The sequence below is a fragment of the Caenorhabditis briggsae genome (genome assembly GCF_000004555.2).
Source record: "Caenorhabditis briggsae complete genome, chrI, whole genome shotgun sequence".
NCBI classification, from domain to species: Eukaryota; Metazoa; Nematoda; class Chromadorea; order Rhabditida; family Rhabditidae; genus Caenorhabditis; species Caenorhabditis briggsae.
Window position 1 is genome coordinate 10,957,413 of NC_013489.2, and position 16,614 is coordinate 10,974,026.

The 16,614-nt window shown below is 37.5% G+C and overlaps 7 protein-coding genes across 7 annotated transcripts in view; 3 read left to right on the forward strand and 4 right to left on the reverse strand.

Annotated features, from left to right (window-relative positions):
* Positions 1-836, forward strand: part of CBG20282 — a gene marked incomplete at both ends in the record, with an annotated part of 3,771 nt that extends 2,935 nt beyond the window's left edge. The window contains one exon of the mRNA XM_045241230.1: positions 521-836. Within this exon, the coding sequence (XP_045096992.1) occupies positions 521-836 (316 nt within the window). The remainder of the gene's footprint in view (positions 1-520) is intronic.
* Positions 837-1,229: 393 nt separating this feature from the next.
* Positions 1,230-2,839, forward strand: CBG20281 (the record flags this gene model as incomplete). Its single annotated transcript, XM_002640328.1, has 4 exons — positions 1,230-1,316; positions 1,811-2,089; positions 2,133-2,413; positions 2,464-2,839. 4 exons carry the CDS (start codon positions 1,230-1,232, stop codon positions 2,837-2,839), a joined length of 1,023 nt encoding a protein of 340 aa, XP_002640374.1.
* A 435-nt stretch (positions 2,840-3,274) lies between these two features.
* Positions 3,275-3,622, reverse strand: CBG20280 (the record flags this gene model as incomplete). The annotated part of the gene is made up of 2 exons (XM_045241231.1): positions 3,275-3,478; positions 3,536-3,622. The coding sequence occupies 2 exons, from the start codon at positions 3,620-3,622 to the stop codon at positions 3,275-3,277; spliced, it is 291 nt and encodes a 96-aa protein (XP_045096993.1).
* A 5,900-nt stretch (positions 3,623-9,522) lies between these two features.
* Positions 9,523-11,435, forward strand: CBG20279 (the record flags this gene model as incomplete). Its single annotated transcript, XM_045241232.1, has 4 exons — positions 9,523-9,577; positions 9,628-9,885; positions 10,642-11,099; positions 11,142-11,435. The coding sequence occupies 4 exons, from the start codon at positions 9,523-9,525 to the stop codon at positions 11,433-11,435; spliced, it is 1,065 nt and encodes a 354-aa protein (XP_045096994.1).
* A 1,182-nt stretch (positions 11,436-12,617) lies between these two features.
* CBG20278 lies at positions 12,618-12,884 on the reverse strand (the record flags this gene model as incomplete). The annotated part of the gene is made up of 1 exon (XM_002640325.1): positions 12,618-12,884. The coding sequence occupies one exon, from the start codon at positions 12,882-12,884 to the stop codon at positions 12,618-12,620; it is 267 nt and encodes an 88-aa protein (XP_002640371.1).
* A 1,235-nt stretch (positions 12,885-14,119) lies between these two features.
* Positions 14,120-14,824, reverse strand: CBG20277 (the record flags this gene model as incomplete). Its single annotated transcript, XM_002640324.1, has 1 exon — positions 14,120-14,824. The coding sequence occupies one exon, from the start codon at positions 14,822-14,824 to the stop codon at positions 14,120-14,122; it is 705 nt and encodes a 234-aa protein (XP_002640370.1).
* A 100-nt stretch (positions 14,825-14,924) lies between these two features.
* Positions 14,925-16,339, reverse strand: CBG20276 (the record flags this gene model as incomplete). Its single annotated transcript, XM_002640323.1, has 2 exons — positions 14,925-15,557; positions 16,127-16,339. 2 exons carry the CDS (start codon positions 16,337-16,339, stop codon positions 14,925-14,927), a joined length of 846 nt encoding a protein of 281 aa, XP_002640369.1.
* Between the last annotated feature and the right edge of the window lie 275 nt (positions 16,340-16,614).

Genomic DNA, 16,614 nt, shown 5'->3' on the forward strand with positions numbered 1-16,614 from the left:
GATGGAACGGTTGTTTGATCACTGTAGATTACTGTAGAAAACCTTTTAGTTTGTATTTTTTTTGCAAATACAAACACGTCACATTTGATTGTGTTTGCAAAACGAAAACTACAAACAAGGTTTTCTACAGTAACCTACAGTAATCAAAACACCATCCCGTCAAATTTTCGACAAATAAAATCGGAAAACGCGAAAAAGAATCTTCAAAAATGCTGAAAAACCTAAAAAGGTCTAAAAATTTTGCAAAAAATCGGAGAAAAGATCAATTATTTTTTCGAATTTTCTAGATTTATTTTCTCGGTTTTCGTGCAGTTTTCGTCAATTTTATCACTGACAAAAACTTCAATTTTTCGACTTTTTTGGAGGAAAATAACCGAAAACTCGACGAAAATCAATGAAATACGAATAAAAATTCTGAAAAATTTTTATACAGGTCACTGTAGTTCTCGTTGTGAGACCTTCCGGTTTTTGTACCAGAATAGTAACTGATGCCCTACTCTTATCATATCATAATTTTCAGTGCCACCATCCTATCCAAACAGGACCGCATGGAATGCAGTAAATGTAACGAAACCCTCACACTGGACGAGGTTAATGACCAAATTGTGATCAAACGAACGAGTGGAGTGGCTCGTGTCCCAATTCTGAATTTCCGACAATCCACATCGACACGAGCGGCATCGGTCGATAGTACAGATGATGACGATGTGGTTGCGAAAATTGAAGTGGATTCAGATGATGAGCCTGGTCCCTCGAGAAAGGCTCCGAAGGCGAAAAAACCACAGGCCAGGCCCTCAAAACGGGCAATTATCTCGAGTGACAGTGACTCGAATTGATCTAATTTTCTCCTTTTTTGACATGCACATTTTGAAAATTTCCCCGATTTATACCCATTACGGTTCACTGACTTTTCCCCCGTCTCCTTTCTCCTTTTCGCTCTTTTCAACATTGCAATATTTTCATAATACTCTCTTTTTTCTTTTCATTCTCAAGTTGAGCATCTCAACATATTAAAAAATAGTTTTAATCTTCTCTGAAAGCCTCTTTTTGTCCTTTTCTTTTATCAATTGTTATCATTGTGAGAGGAATAAGAAAGACTGATGAAATTTATCGATTTACTTTTTGTTGCATCGCCTCTTTTTTTCAATCGAATCTGTTTCGGAGTTGTTTCTTTCTTTGTCCCTTTTTAAAAGATTTTTTTCTATTTCATTCCAAAATGTCTTTTCCAGATGATCCCTAAAACGTGCACAATATTCGCACTGGCTGGGTGCACGAATTCTGGAAAATCCACGCTGGCGAAGGAGTTTCAGCGACATGTGAGAAGAATTACCATAATGACAGGGATTTTTGGAATTTCGAAGAAAATTTCACTTTTACACTGCAAAAGTGCGAAAATTGGAGAAAAAATATTTCGAAAACGCGAAAAAATTATCGTAAAACCTGTATTAGAAGGGCCCCTTTAACTGAAGGGCCTCTCTAATAGAAGAGCCCTCTTCGAAACGTGCTTCTTAAAGTTAAAGATTTCCGCGGAATTATGTTCGTTTTCAGTGAAAATTTGACTGAAAATTCCACAATTTCGAAAAAAATTCGTTGAAACTTTTTTTGCTAAAGAAACTGACACAATTTTGGTAAAATTGATATATTTTCCTGGATTTCGAATGAGTATTCGCCGAATTTTTCCATGAAAAATTTCGAAAAAAAATGGCTGGAAAAATAGAAGAGTCCCTGTAAATAATCTCCAAAAAGCTTCGTTCCGAATATCTCTGCATAATGACCATTTAAAAAAATTAAAATCTCAATTTTTTTGCAGTTCGGAGCTGCCGAAACAACAATAATAAACCAAGACGAGTTCTATAAAACCGAAGACGAGGTTGATAAAATCTACCATCCGGCTGCTGTAACACTAACGGAACGAGGATATTATTGGAGTTTCGACGAGAAAGAAGCGATTAATATTGATCAGTTCAAAGAGAGAATTCTTCAAGAATCGAAACTCTTCAAAAATGTGATAATCGATGGAAATATGATAACGGAAATGGACGAAATCGTGGAGTTGTGTGATCAGATTGTGGTGCTAACTTTGGATTTTGTTAGTTGTTGTTCCAGAAAATTGAAAGAACCATTTATTCCAGAAAACCTGTCGCCGGCGGCGAGAAGCTCGAACGGATTATGTACCTCCGGATACTCCTGGATACTTTGAAAACGTGGCTTTTCCAGCGTACTTGAGACATTTGGAAAATGCTCGGAAGAGAAGTCGAACGGACCCGAAAATTACATTCATCGACGTTTCAGAGCCTAGATTTGAAAATAAGAGCGAGTCGATTCAAGACTTTAGAAGACAAATTCTCAATAATCATATCAAATTAATGGATTTAAAGATAGAAGTTGGACTTGTGGATCAACTGGTTAACCAGTGAGTTGACCTGTTTTTCCCAAATTTAAAGTTCGATTTTTATTTTTCAGCCCATCCTGCGGTGCAATCTCAACATTTAACGGTGTTACACGAGACAATCATGCTGGAAAAGAGGTCGTTCATCTCTCCTATGACTGTCACGATTTGATGGCTTACAAAAAGTTACGTGGAATTTGTGAAGAAGTTCGGAAAGAGCTCCCGGATATCAAGAAAATTGCGATATTCCATCGACTGGGAAAAGTGGATGTTGGAGAGTCTTCTGTAGTGATTTCAACGTCTTCTCCTCATCGGAAGACGTCGATTCAAGCCACGGGACGATTAATTGATTTGTTGAAAGATAAAGCGCCGATTTTCAAATACGAAGAGTATTCGAATGGAGAGACGGAGGGGGTATGGAAGTCGAATGTCGAGGATTGTAAAAATTAGCTATTTTGATACAAATGATATTTCCAAATTTTTAGATGAAGATGAATAAAAATATTCTTTTAAAAAGCCTACTCGCTTTCCACATTTCTCTCCACTTTTCTTTTCCCTCCCTCTCGCTTTCTTTTTCTCCCGCCGCCTCTTGTATGCATTGCAACACACTGGTCAAATTGACATCAATGGTGTAAGCGGCAACACGTGTGTTTTGCGTGCTGGCGGCCGCTGGTTCGTTGCCGCTGCCCGTCAATGACGAATAGAAGTTATCCCTGTCTGAATGATTGTGACGACAAACAACTATGGTAACACTCCGAGACCAATACTTTTTCCTTTTTTCATGAATTGCTTTATTTTTCCCCGTAGTAAAGAAACCCGTTGAGTAGATAAATTCCAAAAAAGAACATGAAAAAACGTTCAATTTAGATCCAATTGTTGCTCATATTAGGTGCTTTCTGAGTTGAAAGTGAAGACGATTTCGTATTGGAACATTTCCAGAAGAACACTTGTAGAAATCACTACTGATAGAACAATGGCGAACGCATCGACAACTTCAGTGTTCGCAGCAATTTCCCATAGCCACAGGAAACTAACAGACATCATCATTCGGGAGATATGAAGAGTAAGAAATGCGAATTCGAAAATGAACTGAAAAAAGATTATTGAGGGGATTACTGTAGCTATTGTTTACGGTATATGGTGTACCTTGAGAACCGGAGCAGCGTAAGCTGTGAAGGTAGCCGGAATACTGAGAAAGTGGAATAGGGCGAGTTTCAGAGGGAGGAAGAACATCTGGAAATGGTTTCTACTTTTTGGAACCTAGAAGAAATTTTCGAAAAATCAGAGAATCGTAATTTTGCAGTTCGTTTTTACTTCTTTTTCCAATCCCTCGTGCTTAAAGGTGGGGGGACAGGAGATTTTTCGTAGTTTTTTTGTAGCTAGAGTATGCATTCTACCGTGACGGTGTACAACGCTTAATGTCACTCTGCGTACAGCTGTCGTCCTCGCCTTTATGTATGCAATCGGGCGTGCGCTTTCTCTTTGCCCGCGTGGCTCAGTCGGTAGCGGCGCCGCACCCTCAATCATCGCCCTCACAAGTTCAACTCCTCGAGAGGCATCTTTGAACGGAATTTCGAGAACATTATTTTTTTCATGTCCCCCCACCTTTAACCTAAAATGTTGTGTTACGTACAGTGATACGTGATACATAGGCGGGGATTCCTCGCGCGCGGGAAGTTTCTCTTCTTTTTGAACCGAAAAATAGAGAAATCGGTATCACATTCAAGAGGAAGTGATTGAAATGGGAATTGACAGGGTTACTGTAGATTAGAATTGTCTACGAGAAAGCAGGCGAGCAGAAAGTTGATCAATTTTCGAAATTTTATCAAACAACCTGAAAAGCCCCACACTGTCAAGTTTGAGATAATTTATCTTGGTTCGTGTGGAAGATATCAAAAATGTGTCGACTGATAAAGTATTTATCATAATATCATAAATATTTCATCAGTTGACTACTTTCTTATATCTTTTGAAAGAGCCGAGATAAATTTGCTCGAAGTTAGGGGACCCTCTATTACAGGTAAGCGCAAATATTTGGCAGAAGCCACGAGGTGGTTTATCAGAGGGTTTACGGTATAAAAAAATGCAATTCAAAAACCAAAGTTGACTCATAGGCATTTCCTTAAATAGTGTCTTCTTCCAAAAAACAAATTATTTTGCAGAAGTCATAAATTGAGTTGTAGTGTGTAGACATGGAAACCTTTATCAGTATTAATCAACAGAAAAACAGTTTGGGAGGGCGATGGAGTTGAAAAGGCCAACATTAAACCATAAAGTGTTTTGTTTGGAATGTTGCTATTTATTCATTTTGGATGAATAAGGAAAGAGGACAGAAGTCACTAGACTACAAGTCAGAAATTGACCCAGAATGGAGAAATTCGGTAAAAGTGGGTATTTAAAAATGAGAACTCATTTATAGGTGTCTCGAAAGAGGTTTTCTGAAAGTGTGAAAAAATGTGCACTTTTTTACATACAAGTTATTAATTTTTAGATTTCCAGAAAACCATTTTCAGAAACTTGTAAATGATTTTGCATCTTTTTTTCCGTATCACCTCAGGACGATAATTTATTATTTTCTTTCTATCTGAAATAATTAGGAATCAGATTACTGGGAAATTTATTAGAGACTCTAGTTCTCCTAATTTTATTTTAGTCCTGAAAATTTTTTGAAAAAAAAAATCATAGTTTTTAAACTGTTTCATAGATAGCTTTTTTAAAAACAGAGGATTCTTCGCACTGATTCTGCCTCCATTGTATTTTTAGGAATCGTAATTTTTGAATTTTAGAGGATTACCGTAACGAAACTAGTAACACACCAGAGGTGTCCGGGATTTATCCGAAATCCAGATTTTGAGAAAACTAATTTATTCCTTACTTTTATGGTACAAAACATTGAAGCTATGAAAGAAAAACCACGGTGACCATTCCCGAAGGTATTTTTTGGCATTTTCTAAGTCTTTATGTCCTGGCCTATTAGTCATGTTCTTCTTGTCAATAAACAAGTTACAAGGTCCCACAACGACAACTACCGTAACCTTAATATTTTGCAATTTTTTTTGCAATTTTTCGAAAGAACTTTTTCTTTTTTTTATTCGATTTTTTGTACAATTTTTAGACCTTTTTAGGTTTTCCAGCTATTTCAAAGATTTTTTTTTCGATTTTTCCGATTTTTTGATGGAACGGTGATTCATTACTGTAGATTACTGTAGAAAACGAATTTCCTTTCGTAGTTTTTTTTAAGTTTGTATTTGCAAAAAAACTACAAACTACAATGTTTTCTACAGTAATCTACAGTAATCAAACTACCGTTCCATCAAGTTTCTGACACCGGAAAAAAATCGAAAATGAATCTTCAAAAATAACACTGGAAAAATCAAAAATGAGTCTTCAAAAATAGCTGAAAAACCTAAAAAGGTCTGAAAATTTTGCGAAAAATCGAAGAGATTATTTGGATTTCTTTTCTTGGTTTTCGTGCGTTTTCGGGAATTTCTCCTTATCAAAAATGTTTATTTTCCGAATTGTTTGAGAGATAATAACTGAAAAATCGACGAAAAGCGGTGAACAACGAGAAAATAAATCGGGGAAAATGAAAATTTTAGGTTACGGTAGTTGTCGTTGTGGGACCTTCTCGGATTTGTTTTGTACCAGATTGATAATTCTTCTAATTCGGTTGTTTAGTCCTGAAATTTTTTTCCGGAAAAAAAGACCACACTTTTTACTGTTCCAGAGGTAAGTTTACTAAAAGAGATACTTCTCCGAGCTAATTATTGTGAGAAGTGTACTAATCGCAGAATTCGGGACTTTGGAAGGTTAGAAACATACTGTAGCGAAGCAAGTAGGATTTCTGTTCTACGGAATTTGGATTTTGAAAAAATTCACATTTTTTACTGTTTCGAAGATTGTGTTTCAAGAAGACAGGACTCTCCGAACTGATTGGTAAGGCTTATTTCTATTTTTAAGAAGAGATGTTTACTGTAGCAAAAACTGGTAACACACTAGACGTTTCCGCCATTTCTGGAATCCGGTATCGAAGTATTTATATTCCCTACGGCACAACATTACTTATTGAAAACAGCCAAAATGTTAGGTGATTCTAAGAGTTTGTGAAACAGATCTATTTGGAGGATTACAGTAATCAAGAAATGCAAAAAAGAGCGCTACAGTATTCTAGGTAGATTACTGTAGAAAATTTAAAAAAAACTTTCAGGCTAGGCTGAACCGCTGGCTAGACTTGTCCTTGATCAGAATATGACGAATTCTGCACCTTTACAATTTTCAAAAAACAACAGAAAACAATAGTGTCAAAAAACAAAACTGATACACTATGTTTACAGTACCGAATCAAAGACCATTTCTCTCTTTTTTTCGCAGCAAACAACATTGTAAAAAAGGAAACTAAATACTACAAGCGAGATAGATAAGAACAGGTGGTGGTCAACGGAATCAAAGAAAACAGTCACGTGGCGATGCGGAGAACAAGATGTTAGGTCAGGAATCAGTGACTTTTGGAAAAAATAATACTTCGGGGAGGTTTTTTGGGAAGAAATGTATTCTTGACCAGAGTCCTTTTATAATGGGAAAATAACTGGTTTTTGAAAGGGAATAAAGTTCTTTAAAAGTTCAGTTAACGTTATTCCAAGTACTCCAGAATCGGCTAATTAGACTGCAAATAGAAAAATCCTTTCCTAATTCGTTGTGAAATTTCCTGTCACAAAAACGTGCGATTTGGATCAAGTCATAGAATACAATTTTAATTCAATTTTTTGGTTCATTGAGTTTTTCATTTCAGGGAAATGAAATTAATTATTCATTTTGAGGATGGAGTCCCTGACTACACTTGTTGGTTGTGACTAATTTGATCTGAATGACATTATGTTTTATTGGAATGAAAAATATGGAATTTTCAATTTCTGGCGGGGTTAAAAAAAAGAAGGAACATTCTAGAAGTTTCCGAAAATTGCTACTTTGTGGATTGGAAGTTCTACAATTTTTGCGAATGCTTTATTTTTAAAATTTAATGTGAATCACATTTTGATGTGATAAAAGTTTTGTATGAAATTACTTTTCGGTTTCAAGGAGTAGATAGAATTTATAGAATACTCGAAATATTATTGGGTTATTTGTTTTCAATGTCTTTGAAATCTTGTTTCCAAAATAATGACCTGAAACAAAGTTTGTTTGATTTGAATTTTCAATGAAAATTTGAAATTTCGCTGGAATTCAAAAAAGAAATGCTGGAACATTCGGGAGTTTTTCGGAATCGCTGACTTTTTTGATTCGAGATTTTGCAATTTTTCTGGGTGTTTTTTTTAATGTGAATCACATTTTTTAAAATAAACATCTCGTGTAAAATACTTTTCGGTTTCAAGAAGTACATAGAGTTTATAAAAGAACTCGAAACTTTATTGAGCATCTATAAACTTTGTTGAGAACACTTATACACACATTTATTACAAAGTTGCGCAAAAATCTGCATCTCCAAAGCAGAAAGATTTGAAAATCAACATACATGTCGCGTAATTGACGACTACTTTGTTTAACTCCTATGCCGCTTTCAAAGCAGTCTCCAGGACTGGAGATTGCGTCCAAAGCTGCCAATTTTTCCAGGTTTTCCAGGGACACAAAACTTCGATTTACCTCGTTGTAGCATATGTTATTTTTTCGAAGGTTCNGCTGTAAATTAGAAACTTTCTTCTTTTGGATCTCGAAATGATGTCGAAGAAAAAAAACAGCTACAACAAGGAAAATCAAAGTTTTGAGTCTCTGGAAAACCTGGAAAAATTGACAGCTTTGGACGCAATTTCCAGTTCCTGGAGGCTACATTGAACGCGTCATTATGGAATTGCACGATTTCAATGCATCAAATTAACTTCAAATGTTTGGAAAAATTAAGATAATGACACGAAACAGTGAAAACTCTGAAAACTGAACTTCCAAAGAAAAAAGTCAATGGTTTGAGCTGACTTCAAACTGCGCAACGAAAAATACCGTAACCTAAATTTTGTTTTATGTTTTCAGGATTTGATTTCTCCTTTTCCCCGAGCAAATAGGAAAATAAAAAATTGCTAGTGAAACTATTGACTGAAAACGTACGAAAATCGAGAAAACCAACTCGAAAAACATTTTAGATTACGGTAGTTGTCGTGCGATTTCCCGCCATGACCATCGACATTTCTTTTGTAGGTTTCGATTTGTTTTTTCTACCAATACAAGGAGATCATCAGAATTTCAAAAATTGTTCATTAGGATAGAAAAATCAATGGATGTCAAATAAAGTTTGGAAAATCAAAATTAAATCGCAATCAAAAAGGAACTCTGAAAACTTCTGGAAATTCAATTCATTTGGGACATCAGCTTTGAGTACCGCTGCCTCCTTTAAAACTCTTCTGGAGCCTTCAGTTTTTCTAAAGAAGCTGAATATGTTTTCGGAAATTGTATTATTGATATACATAGGTCCAATTTTCTGTGCTTTGGAATATGTACCGTGGTAAAATTGAATTTTGCATGTTTGGAATAAATATATGAAGAAGGCGAAACAGTGAAAATTCTAAAAATATACTACCGTATTTGCTCTTTTAGAATTCAACCCTATACCGACTATCTCATTTCCTGTCAAAGATATGAAAAATGTGTCAACTGATGAATTGTTTATCATAATTACCGAAGCATTTTCTTACAAGTTGACACTAATATCTTGCCCATGAATGGAGATAATTAGCTCAAAGTTAACAGTGTGGAGGGTTTTTATTACAGGTCTTACGGTAGGTTCATTATCATTTGGAATTCAAAATACTTCTATCTACTTGATTGGTTTTGAATGTTTGGAATAATAATGTGAACAAGTCGAAACAGTGGAAATTCTAAAAAGCATACTTTAAAGAAAAGTTGTATGATTAAAGTATCAAACAAGTTCACAGTGATTGTCACCAATTGTCCCTCGACTTTTTGGCAAACTTGAAACAGGTAACACCCATTACTACGTGAATCCCTCCACAGTTTGCAACGTCCTTCCCCAAAAAAACTTGATCAGAAAAACTTGATCCCTTGATCCACGATTTCTAGGTATTTCTGTTTTGCGTCATCCAAGTACAATTGACAACAGTGAGCTGAAAAAGAAAAACGTTATCCTAAAGATGACGTCGGTGAACAAGAAGAGAAATCCAAGAAAGAATCAGGTTCAAAAGGATTGTTAGTCTTCAGAACTTTTCCTGGAAAAATGGTTACTTTAAATCTTACAGTGACAATGGAGACCGAGGATGGAACTCAGGCGGATCGTCCGAAGAAGAAGATCGTGAAGAAGAGAAGTGCAGTTGTCAGACGGGCGGCACAGTATGGAGAAGTGAATGAGGCGATGTTGAAAGACTTTGTGAAGACTACCATTGAAACGGGAGTCAAGAATATAGCTACAGAGTTTGTGGCTCTGAAAATGGAAACTCAGTCGTGTCAGAAGCCAAAAACTGGCCACGAGACTCATCCGGAGAAGAATCGGTACAAGGGTGAGCACAATGGTTTTCGAACAACTAAACATTGTTCAGTGCGTTCTAAACCATTTTAACAAGGTGGCCTAGAAAATTCAACTTGCGAAAGTTGGCCACAAAGTTAAAATGGTCAAGACAGCACATGGGGTGAAATCGACCTAAAAATGTTCAAACATTCACCTGGTGGGATTTCTTGGTCTTTTTGATATACATGGTGCACTAACTTTCACAAATTAGGACACCATGTCAAATTTGCCTCGAAAGCACATCAGTGGCATATTTAGATCATTTATGGACTATCAACTACGGTGGCCTAGAAAATTCAAGTTGGGAATGTTAGGCCACGATGGTAAATGATGTAGTAATTATCTGATATTCACCTGGTGCGTTTTAGGCCATTTACCATGGTGGCCTACAAAACTTAACTTGCAAAAGTTAGGCCACCATGCTAAAATGGTCTAGAAATCACAAAAAATGAATAACCGGTCATTTCTAGGCCAAAAAGTTGGTGGCTTAGAAAACTCAACTTGCGAAAGTTAGGCCACCCCGTCAAAACGGTCTAAAAATGACCTGAGATTCACCTAGTGTTGGTCATTTTGACGTGCTGGCCTAACTTTGCAAGTTGTGTTTTCTAGGACACAATACTAAATGTCCTTAAAAACTCAAAATGCAAAAGTTAGGCCACCAATTCAAAATGGTCTTGAAAATTATGTTAGGAAAGTTAGGCCACACTGGCCCGTGATATTGTAGATTCTCAAAATTCACAAATTCCAGATGTTTACTGCATCGATGAGACTCGCGTTGTGTTGAAATGGCCGGAAGACAATCCCAATGACTACATCCATGCGAATTGGGTCAAGATCAATGGACTCAACAAGTTCATTTGCACTCAAGGACCCACTGAAAAAACGATTGACGATTTCTATAGAATGATTTGGCAGGAGAAGGCTCCGTGTGTTGTAATGCTTTGTAATATAATGGAATTGGGAAAGAAGAAATGTGAGCAATATTGGCCAGAGTCGGTTGATGGAGCCATGGTTTTGATGGATGGAAAGTTGACGGTAAAGATAACGGAAGCAGCGAAAGAAGTGGAACAGAATATCCTGCTCATGAAGATTTCGATCACTGATGATAAGGGCGCAGTTCATGCATTTGAACACTGGCAATGGAAGGCTTGGCCGGATCGTGGAGTTCCGGAAATTCCAATGGCGGTTTTCAGACTTCTTATTCGAGTGAGCATTTAGAAACGAATTCCAATATAAAAATAATTTCAGCTCAAAACAGCTAGCCCCATCATTGTCCACTGCTCCGCTGGCATCGGTCGTACTGGATCTATCGTTGGTCTTGAGATTGCTCTTGTCAAGTTTTGTGCCGGAGAAAAAGTAATTCTGAAGGAAATTGTCAAGGATATCCGGAATCAACGTCATGGATCTGTTCAAACTGATGCTCAATATCTATTCATGCATCGTGTACTTTTGGCGTTGGCTGAGAATCGAAAGATTACTAGTCCGGAGATGAGCGTTTTTGTGACCGAGTACGATAAGCTGATTGCAACGAAGAATGGATGATAACTGATTGAACATAGTGATTGTGAATAACGATTTTTACTCGTTCGAATGTTTAGCTGTTCATTTATTATTTGCCAGCAATCTGGTACAACTTCGGCGCGATTTAATCTAGGTTTTTTTCTGGTTCGTCACTCCACTACTCACTTTTTTTAAAGGGTCGCGTTAAAGGTGGGGAGACAGGAGATTTTTCGTAGTTTTTTTGTAGCTAGAGTATGCATTCTACCGTCACGGTGTACAACGCTTAATGTCACTCTGCGTACGGCTGTCGTCCTCGCCTTTATGTATGCAATCGGGCGTGCGCTTTCTCTTTGCCCGCGTGGCTCAGTCGGTAGCGGCGCCGCACCCTCAATCATCGCCCTCACAAGTTCAACTCCTCGAGGGGCATTTTTGAACGGAACTTCGAGAACATTATTTTTTTTCATGTCCCCCCACCTTTAATCTATATTTAATTTTCAAGTTTTTCAAAAGTCCACAGCCCGACATGAGGACGGACAGACGCGTGTATCGTTTTTTTATATATAAGGAAGATAAGATAATATATTTTAAGATTCACACTGAAAGGATTACTATGGGAAGAAATATTCCAAAATAAAAAGGATTACTGTAGAAAAAAAGCGAAAATTGAAAGGATTACTGTAGGGTATTTGAAAATATTTGGTGCAAGCAAATCGAAGCTGTGGAAGAAAAACGCCGGTGGCCGAAGGTCACACCACGAAAACTACAGTGACCTAAAAATATTTTTATTTTCCGATTCTCTCTCGATTCTCACTGATTTTTGATTTTTTTTTCCAATTTTTTGCAAAATTTTGAGATCTTTTTGGGTTTTTCAGCTATTTTCAACATTTTTTCGATTTTTCGGGATGGTGTTCTAGACGGAAGATTACTGTAGATTACTGTAGAAAACCTGTTTTTTGTAAATTTTATTGCAGACAAAATCATGTCTTCTCAGCATTTTGACGTGGTTGTGTTTGCAAAAAACTACAAAAGGAAATTAGATTTTCACAGTAATCTACAGTAATCAAGACACCGTTCCATCAAATTTCAGACAAAAAAGCCGGAAAAATCGAAAATGAACCTTTGAAAATAGCTAAAAACCCCAAAAAAGTCTAAGAATTTCCCAAAAGCCAATATAAGAATTTCGTTTTTCAAATAAAAATAAAACTTCATTTTCAACAAATGATATCAATTTTCTAACTCTTTTTTCTTCTTCTCCACGTAGGCGGCATACGACTTCTGATTTTGCTCCGATTGAGTCTTCATAAACTTTTCCACATCCAAAAACAACTTGGTCACGTCATGAATAGCATCCTGGAAACTTGGTGATTCTCTCTTCCCAAAAGAAATATAGGCCGTCTCTCCGATTTTTGAAATCCCATCAATGGCTTGAGTTGAGAGCCCTGCTGCGACGAGCTCCGCACGGTATTCATCGCCTGGAAAAATATGCCACATGGTTCCAAATTTAAAATAGTCATAATTTGAAAGCTTCCGATATACAGAACAGTTTTTAAGGTTTGGAGTTATTAATTTTGAGCCGAAGTTACATCCATTTTAGTTTGGTGTCCTAGTTTTGGATTTATAGGTAGGCACCACAACATAATTTTCAAAATAGATATTTTCTTATTTTTATTGTTGGATTCTCTTCACCACTCTTATAGAAGTCCATTCCCAAAATTTCAGCGAAAAATCTTTCTCCAGACACGAGTTACAGACCCTTTTCTATCAGACCTCAATGTACTGACTTTCTCCTCATTTTTTTGCGGTGCGCAGAAAAGTGGGCGGGGTTTAGAAGCTTGCAATCCTGCGGCGCGGAAAATTCGACGAGGAAATTAAAGAAAAAGACAATAGACACAAGAGGGATTCGAACTTCCGGCTAAAGCCCTAGAGTGGATAGAGGAGTAATGTAACTGAAAAAGGATTCCCAGAAACACTAACTGCTAAAAACACTATAGAAAACAAAGAGATGCAGAGAGAGTGAGAGACACACACAAACGCTATGCACTCACAGAACCTCTATGCACTCAAAGCGACCTTTGTAACCTGAAAAACTAGAAGACACTAACACACAGAATTCCTCTAAAACACTATTTATTGAATTTACTCAATAAACCACTATAAAACCTTTAAAACCAGTGAGCCACACTTTAACGGGTCGTCACCAATCGTGAGCGAACACCAGCGAAAACTAAAGAAAACGATGAGAATTTGCCGAGAGAGGAGACGCGTTTTGGCGCGCACACAGTTTCGCGCGCGGATACAGTAATCCACACCTCTTGCACGTGTGTTCGGGGGAGATTTCTCTCCTTTAGACTTGGAAAGAGGATTTTAAAAGAGAAAACACGGTAGAATACCGTACATCTCCGTCCATTTTCGAGTCCCGTACGTGGCAAGAGTGAAAATGGTGATTGCCTCAGCTCAATGATTAAAGGGCACAAAATCACAATTAATGAAAACATGGGATGGGTAGACGGGACCTAGAAAACTTAAAAGAATAACAACTACTTAAAACTCATATGGGTGGGGTATGGGATGGCAAGAAAATATAGAATTCAATGAATAAGAAACTGGGGTAATTAGGAAATAAGAGATATATGGGGGGAAACATTTGGCAAGATTGTTACAATCATAAGATTTTAGAAAATTAACGACATTTAGTGAAGGTGATGGCTGTAGGTGTACTTGGCTCATCAGTGCACATCAATAACGAAATTGGACCATGAATCCGTGATTGAACCATAGTGACTTTGTGACATGTTGTGGTGGTGGTGCTCTTGACATGGCGGATCTTTCCTTGGTCGGAAATCCTGATGCAGGTGAACTTCACGTTGCTGCGGTTGGGACTCAAATTCTCTGGTATCATCTGGGTGCATTTGGGGTGGATCCTTCCTTGGTCGAAACTCTTGGTGTAAGCGGGCTTTCAATTGATCCTGGATATGACTAGTATCCTTCGAATGAGACAGTTGTGGTTGTGGTGGATCCTTTCGTGGACGAAACTCTTGGTGTAGGAGAACTTGTGCTTCATCCAGATTGATTTGGGAATCACTTGTATCTTCATGCTTCAGTAACGGTGGATCCTTCCGTGGGCACGGTTCCTCCTGAATTCGGCGATTGGTCTTTGTCTGAAAACCAAAGCCACAGGCACCCTCTCCGGCCTTTTTAGGGTCGTGTTTTTTCAATGGTGGCTTTTTCCCAGAAGTCAACATGGTATCCTTCTTTGGTGTTGTAGGCCCAATTAAGAAGACCCAGTTTTCGTTCTCACATTTATTCAAATTTGAAGTATTCGATAGCAATCTCATCGGGGGACCTTGACTTTTCCTACAGTCGTTAGCTTTCTTGTCCTGTACATTGCTTTCTTCCTTCTCCTTTGAATTTTCTGAGGCAGGTTCTGTCATGATCTCTGATACATTTATTTGTTCTTCGATGACTGTTAGAGTTTCTAATACAGAAATTCTTTCATGAAACTGCTCTTTTAGATCCATACTGGCCAGAATATCAAATTTTTCGATCGCACTTTGAAAACCTATTTCTTTCCTCTGGGCATTCTCCTGACTTTGATTGATCATACGCTCTTTTCCTCGCGCACTCTAACTGTACAGTATTATCCTCTAACAGCGAAATCAGATCTAGTCTTCTTTGTTGTGCAGCCTTCCATTCTTCTTCAAGTTCTTCAACTGACCTTAATCCATTATCCAGCATCCACTCACAAATCTTCATTACGAAATTTGGAATTCGTTTCCTGCCCTCTCGTTCTTCTTGCCATGACACACGAATGCGTTTCACAACATCGTCGTGATCGGCAACCTGCTTGAAAGAGTCATTGTCTTTTTCTTTGATCAAACTGATTAAAGGCAATAAAATACTATAAGCTCCGTTTCCTGACAACTTTGTGAATTTTTGAAGATTCTGAATAGTCTGCTGAACTGCGTTCTGGTTTTCAAAATTGCATTTTTGCATCATTTTCCCCAATTTTTGTTCCAGAAAATCATTTTCACTCGCAGAATATGCTGACGAATCCTTTGAAGAGAAGTTACCATGTATTCCATCATCATCAAGCACGAAACCCTTTGAAACCGACATTTCTACTGTAGGAACACGATGAAATTTGTTTCCGAACGAATACAGATTCTGAAGACTAGGGAATTAGCCAAGACGAAGAAAACTAGTTCTAGTCGACGAATAACAGCAGACAGCGAAATTCTATGGAAAATTCCGAGCTCTGACACAAATTTGAACAATTTGATACAAAAATGACTGATTTTCAGACGAAAAGTCAGTTTTCGGCACCAAATTCCACGAATTCTTGTTGAAAAGCTAGCAATTCTTCTTTGAAACACTTTGTTCTTCTCAATTCTTCTTTTGGCACAAAATGTCGGTTTCCTTATCTTTCATAGCGAAAAAAGGGCGACTGTTCGTTGTCTACTCCTTCCAGTGGTTTTGTCTACTCCTTCCAGTGGTTTTGTCTACTCCTTCCAGTGGTTTTGTCTACTCCTTCCAGTGGTTTTGTCTACTCCTTCCAGTGGTTTTGTCTACTCCTTCCAGTGGTTTTGTCTACTCCTTCCAGTGGTTTTTAAACTAAATTTCGCTATTTCCCCTCGAACCACTTTTTACTCATTTCCAGTTGATATATTGCTGTTGTTATCGGTGGAAGAATCCTCCAGTTGAATTTCTGATTCTTCTTGACAATTGGAAATTACTTCCACAGAGATGAAAATCTGATCAAATGTTCCTTGATTGTCGTTGTTATCAATACAAGACTCATCAATTCGTTCTTCGTTCAGGTCAGTATTATTCATTCTGTAAGGCACGCCATCTGATAGTATTGAAGACGTATCCTCTCCTTCCGTATCGATTGTTGATTGATCTTCAGAATCGATCGGTCGGAGGAATCGGAGCGGTTCGGGGTCCATGATGTTGAGGCGGGGGACCACCGATATTAATTACCTTTGTTTTACTCTGGTGTTCTGAAAAAATACTATGTGAGTGATAGGAATGAAAAGACAGTAATAAGGTCGAGAGTATGATACCGTAAAAACTGTATTAGAAGGTCCCCTCTAATAGAAGGGCCCTCCGAGAGGGGCTTGGAAAATAGAAGCAATCCCTGTAATAGAAGAGCGTCTTCAAAATATGTTGTTAGAAATTAAAAATTTCCGTACTTTTTCAGTAAAAAAATTCGGCTAATTCA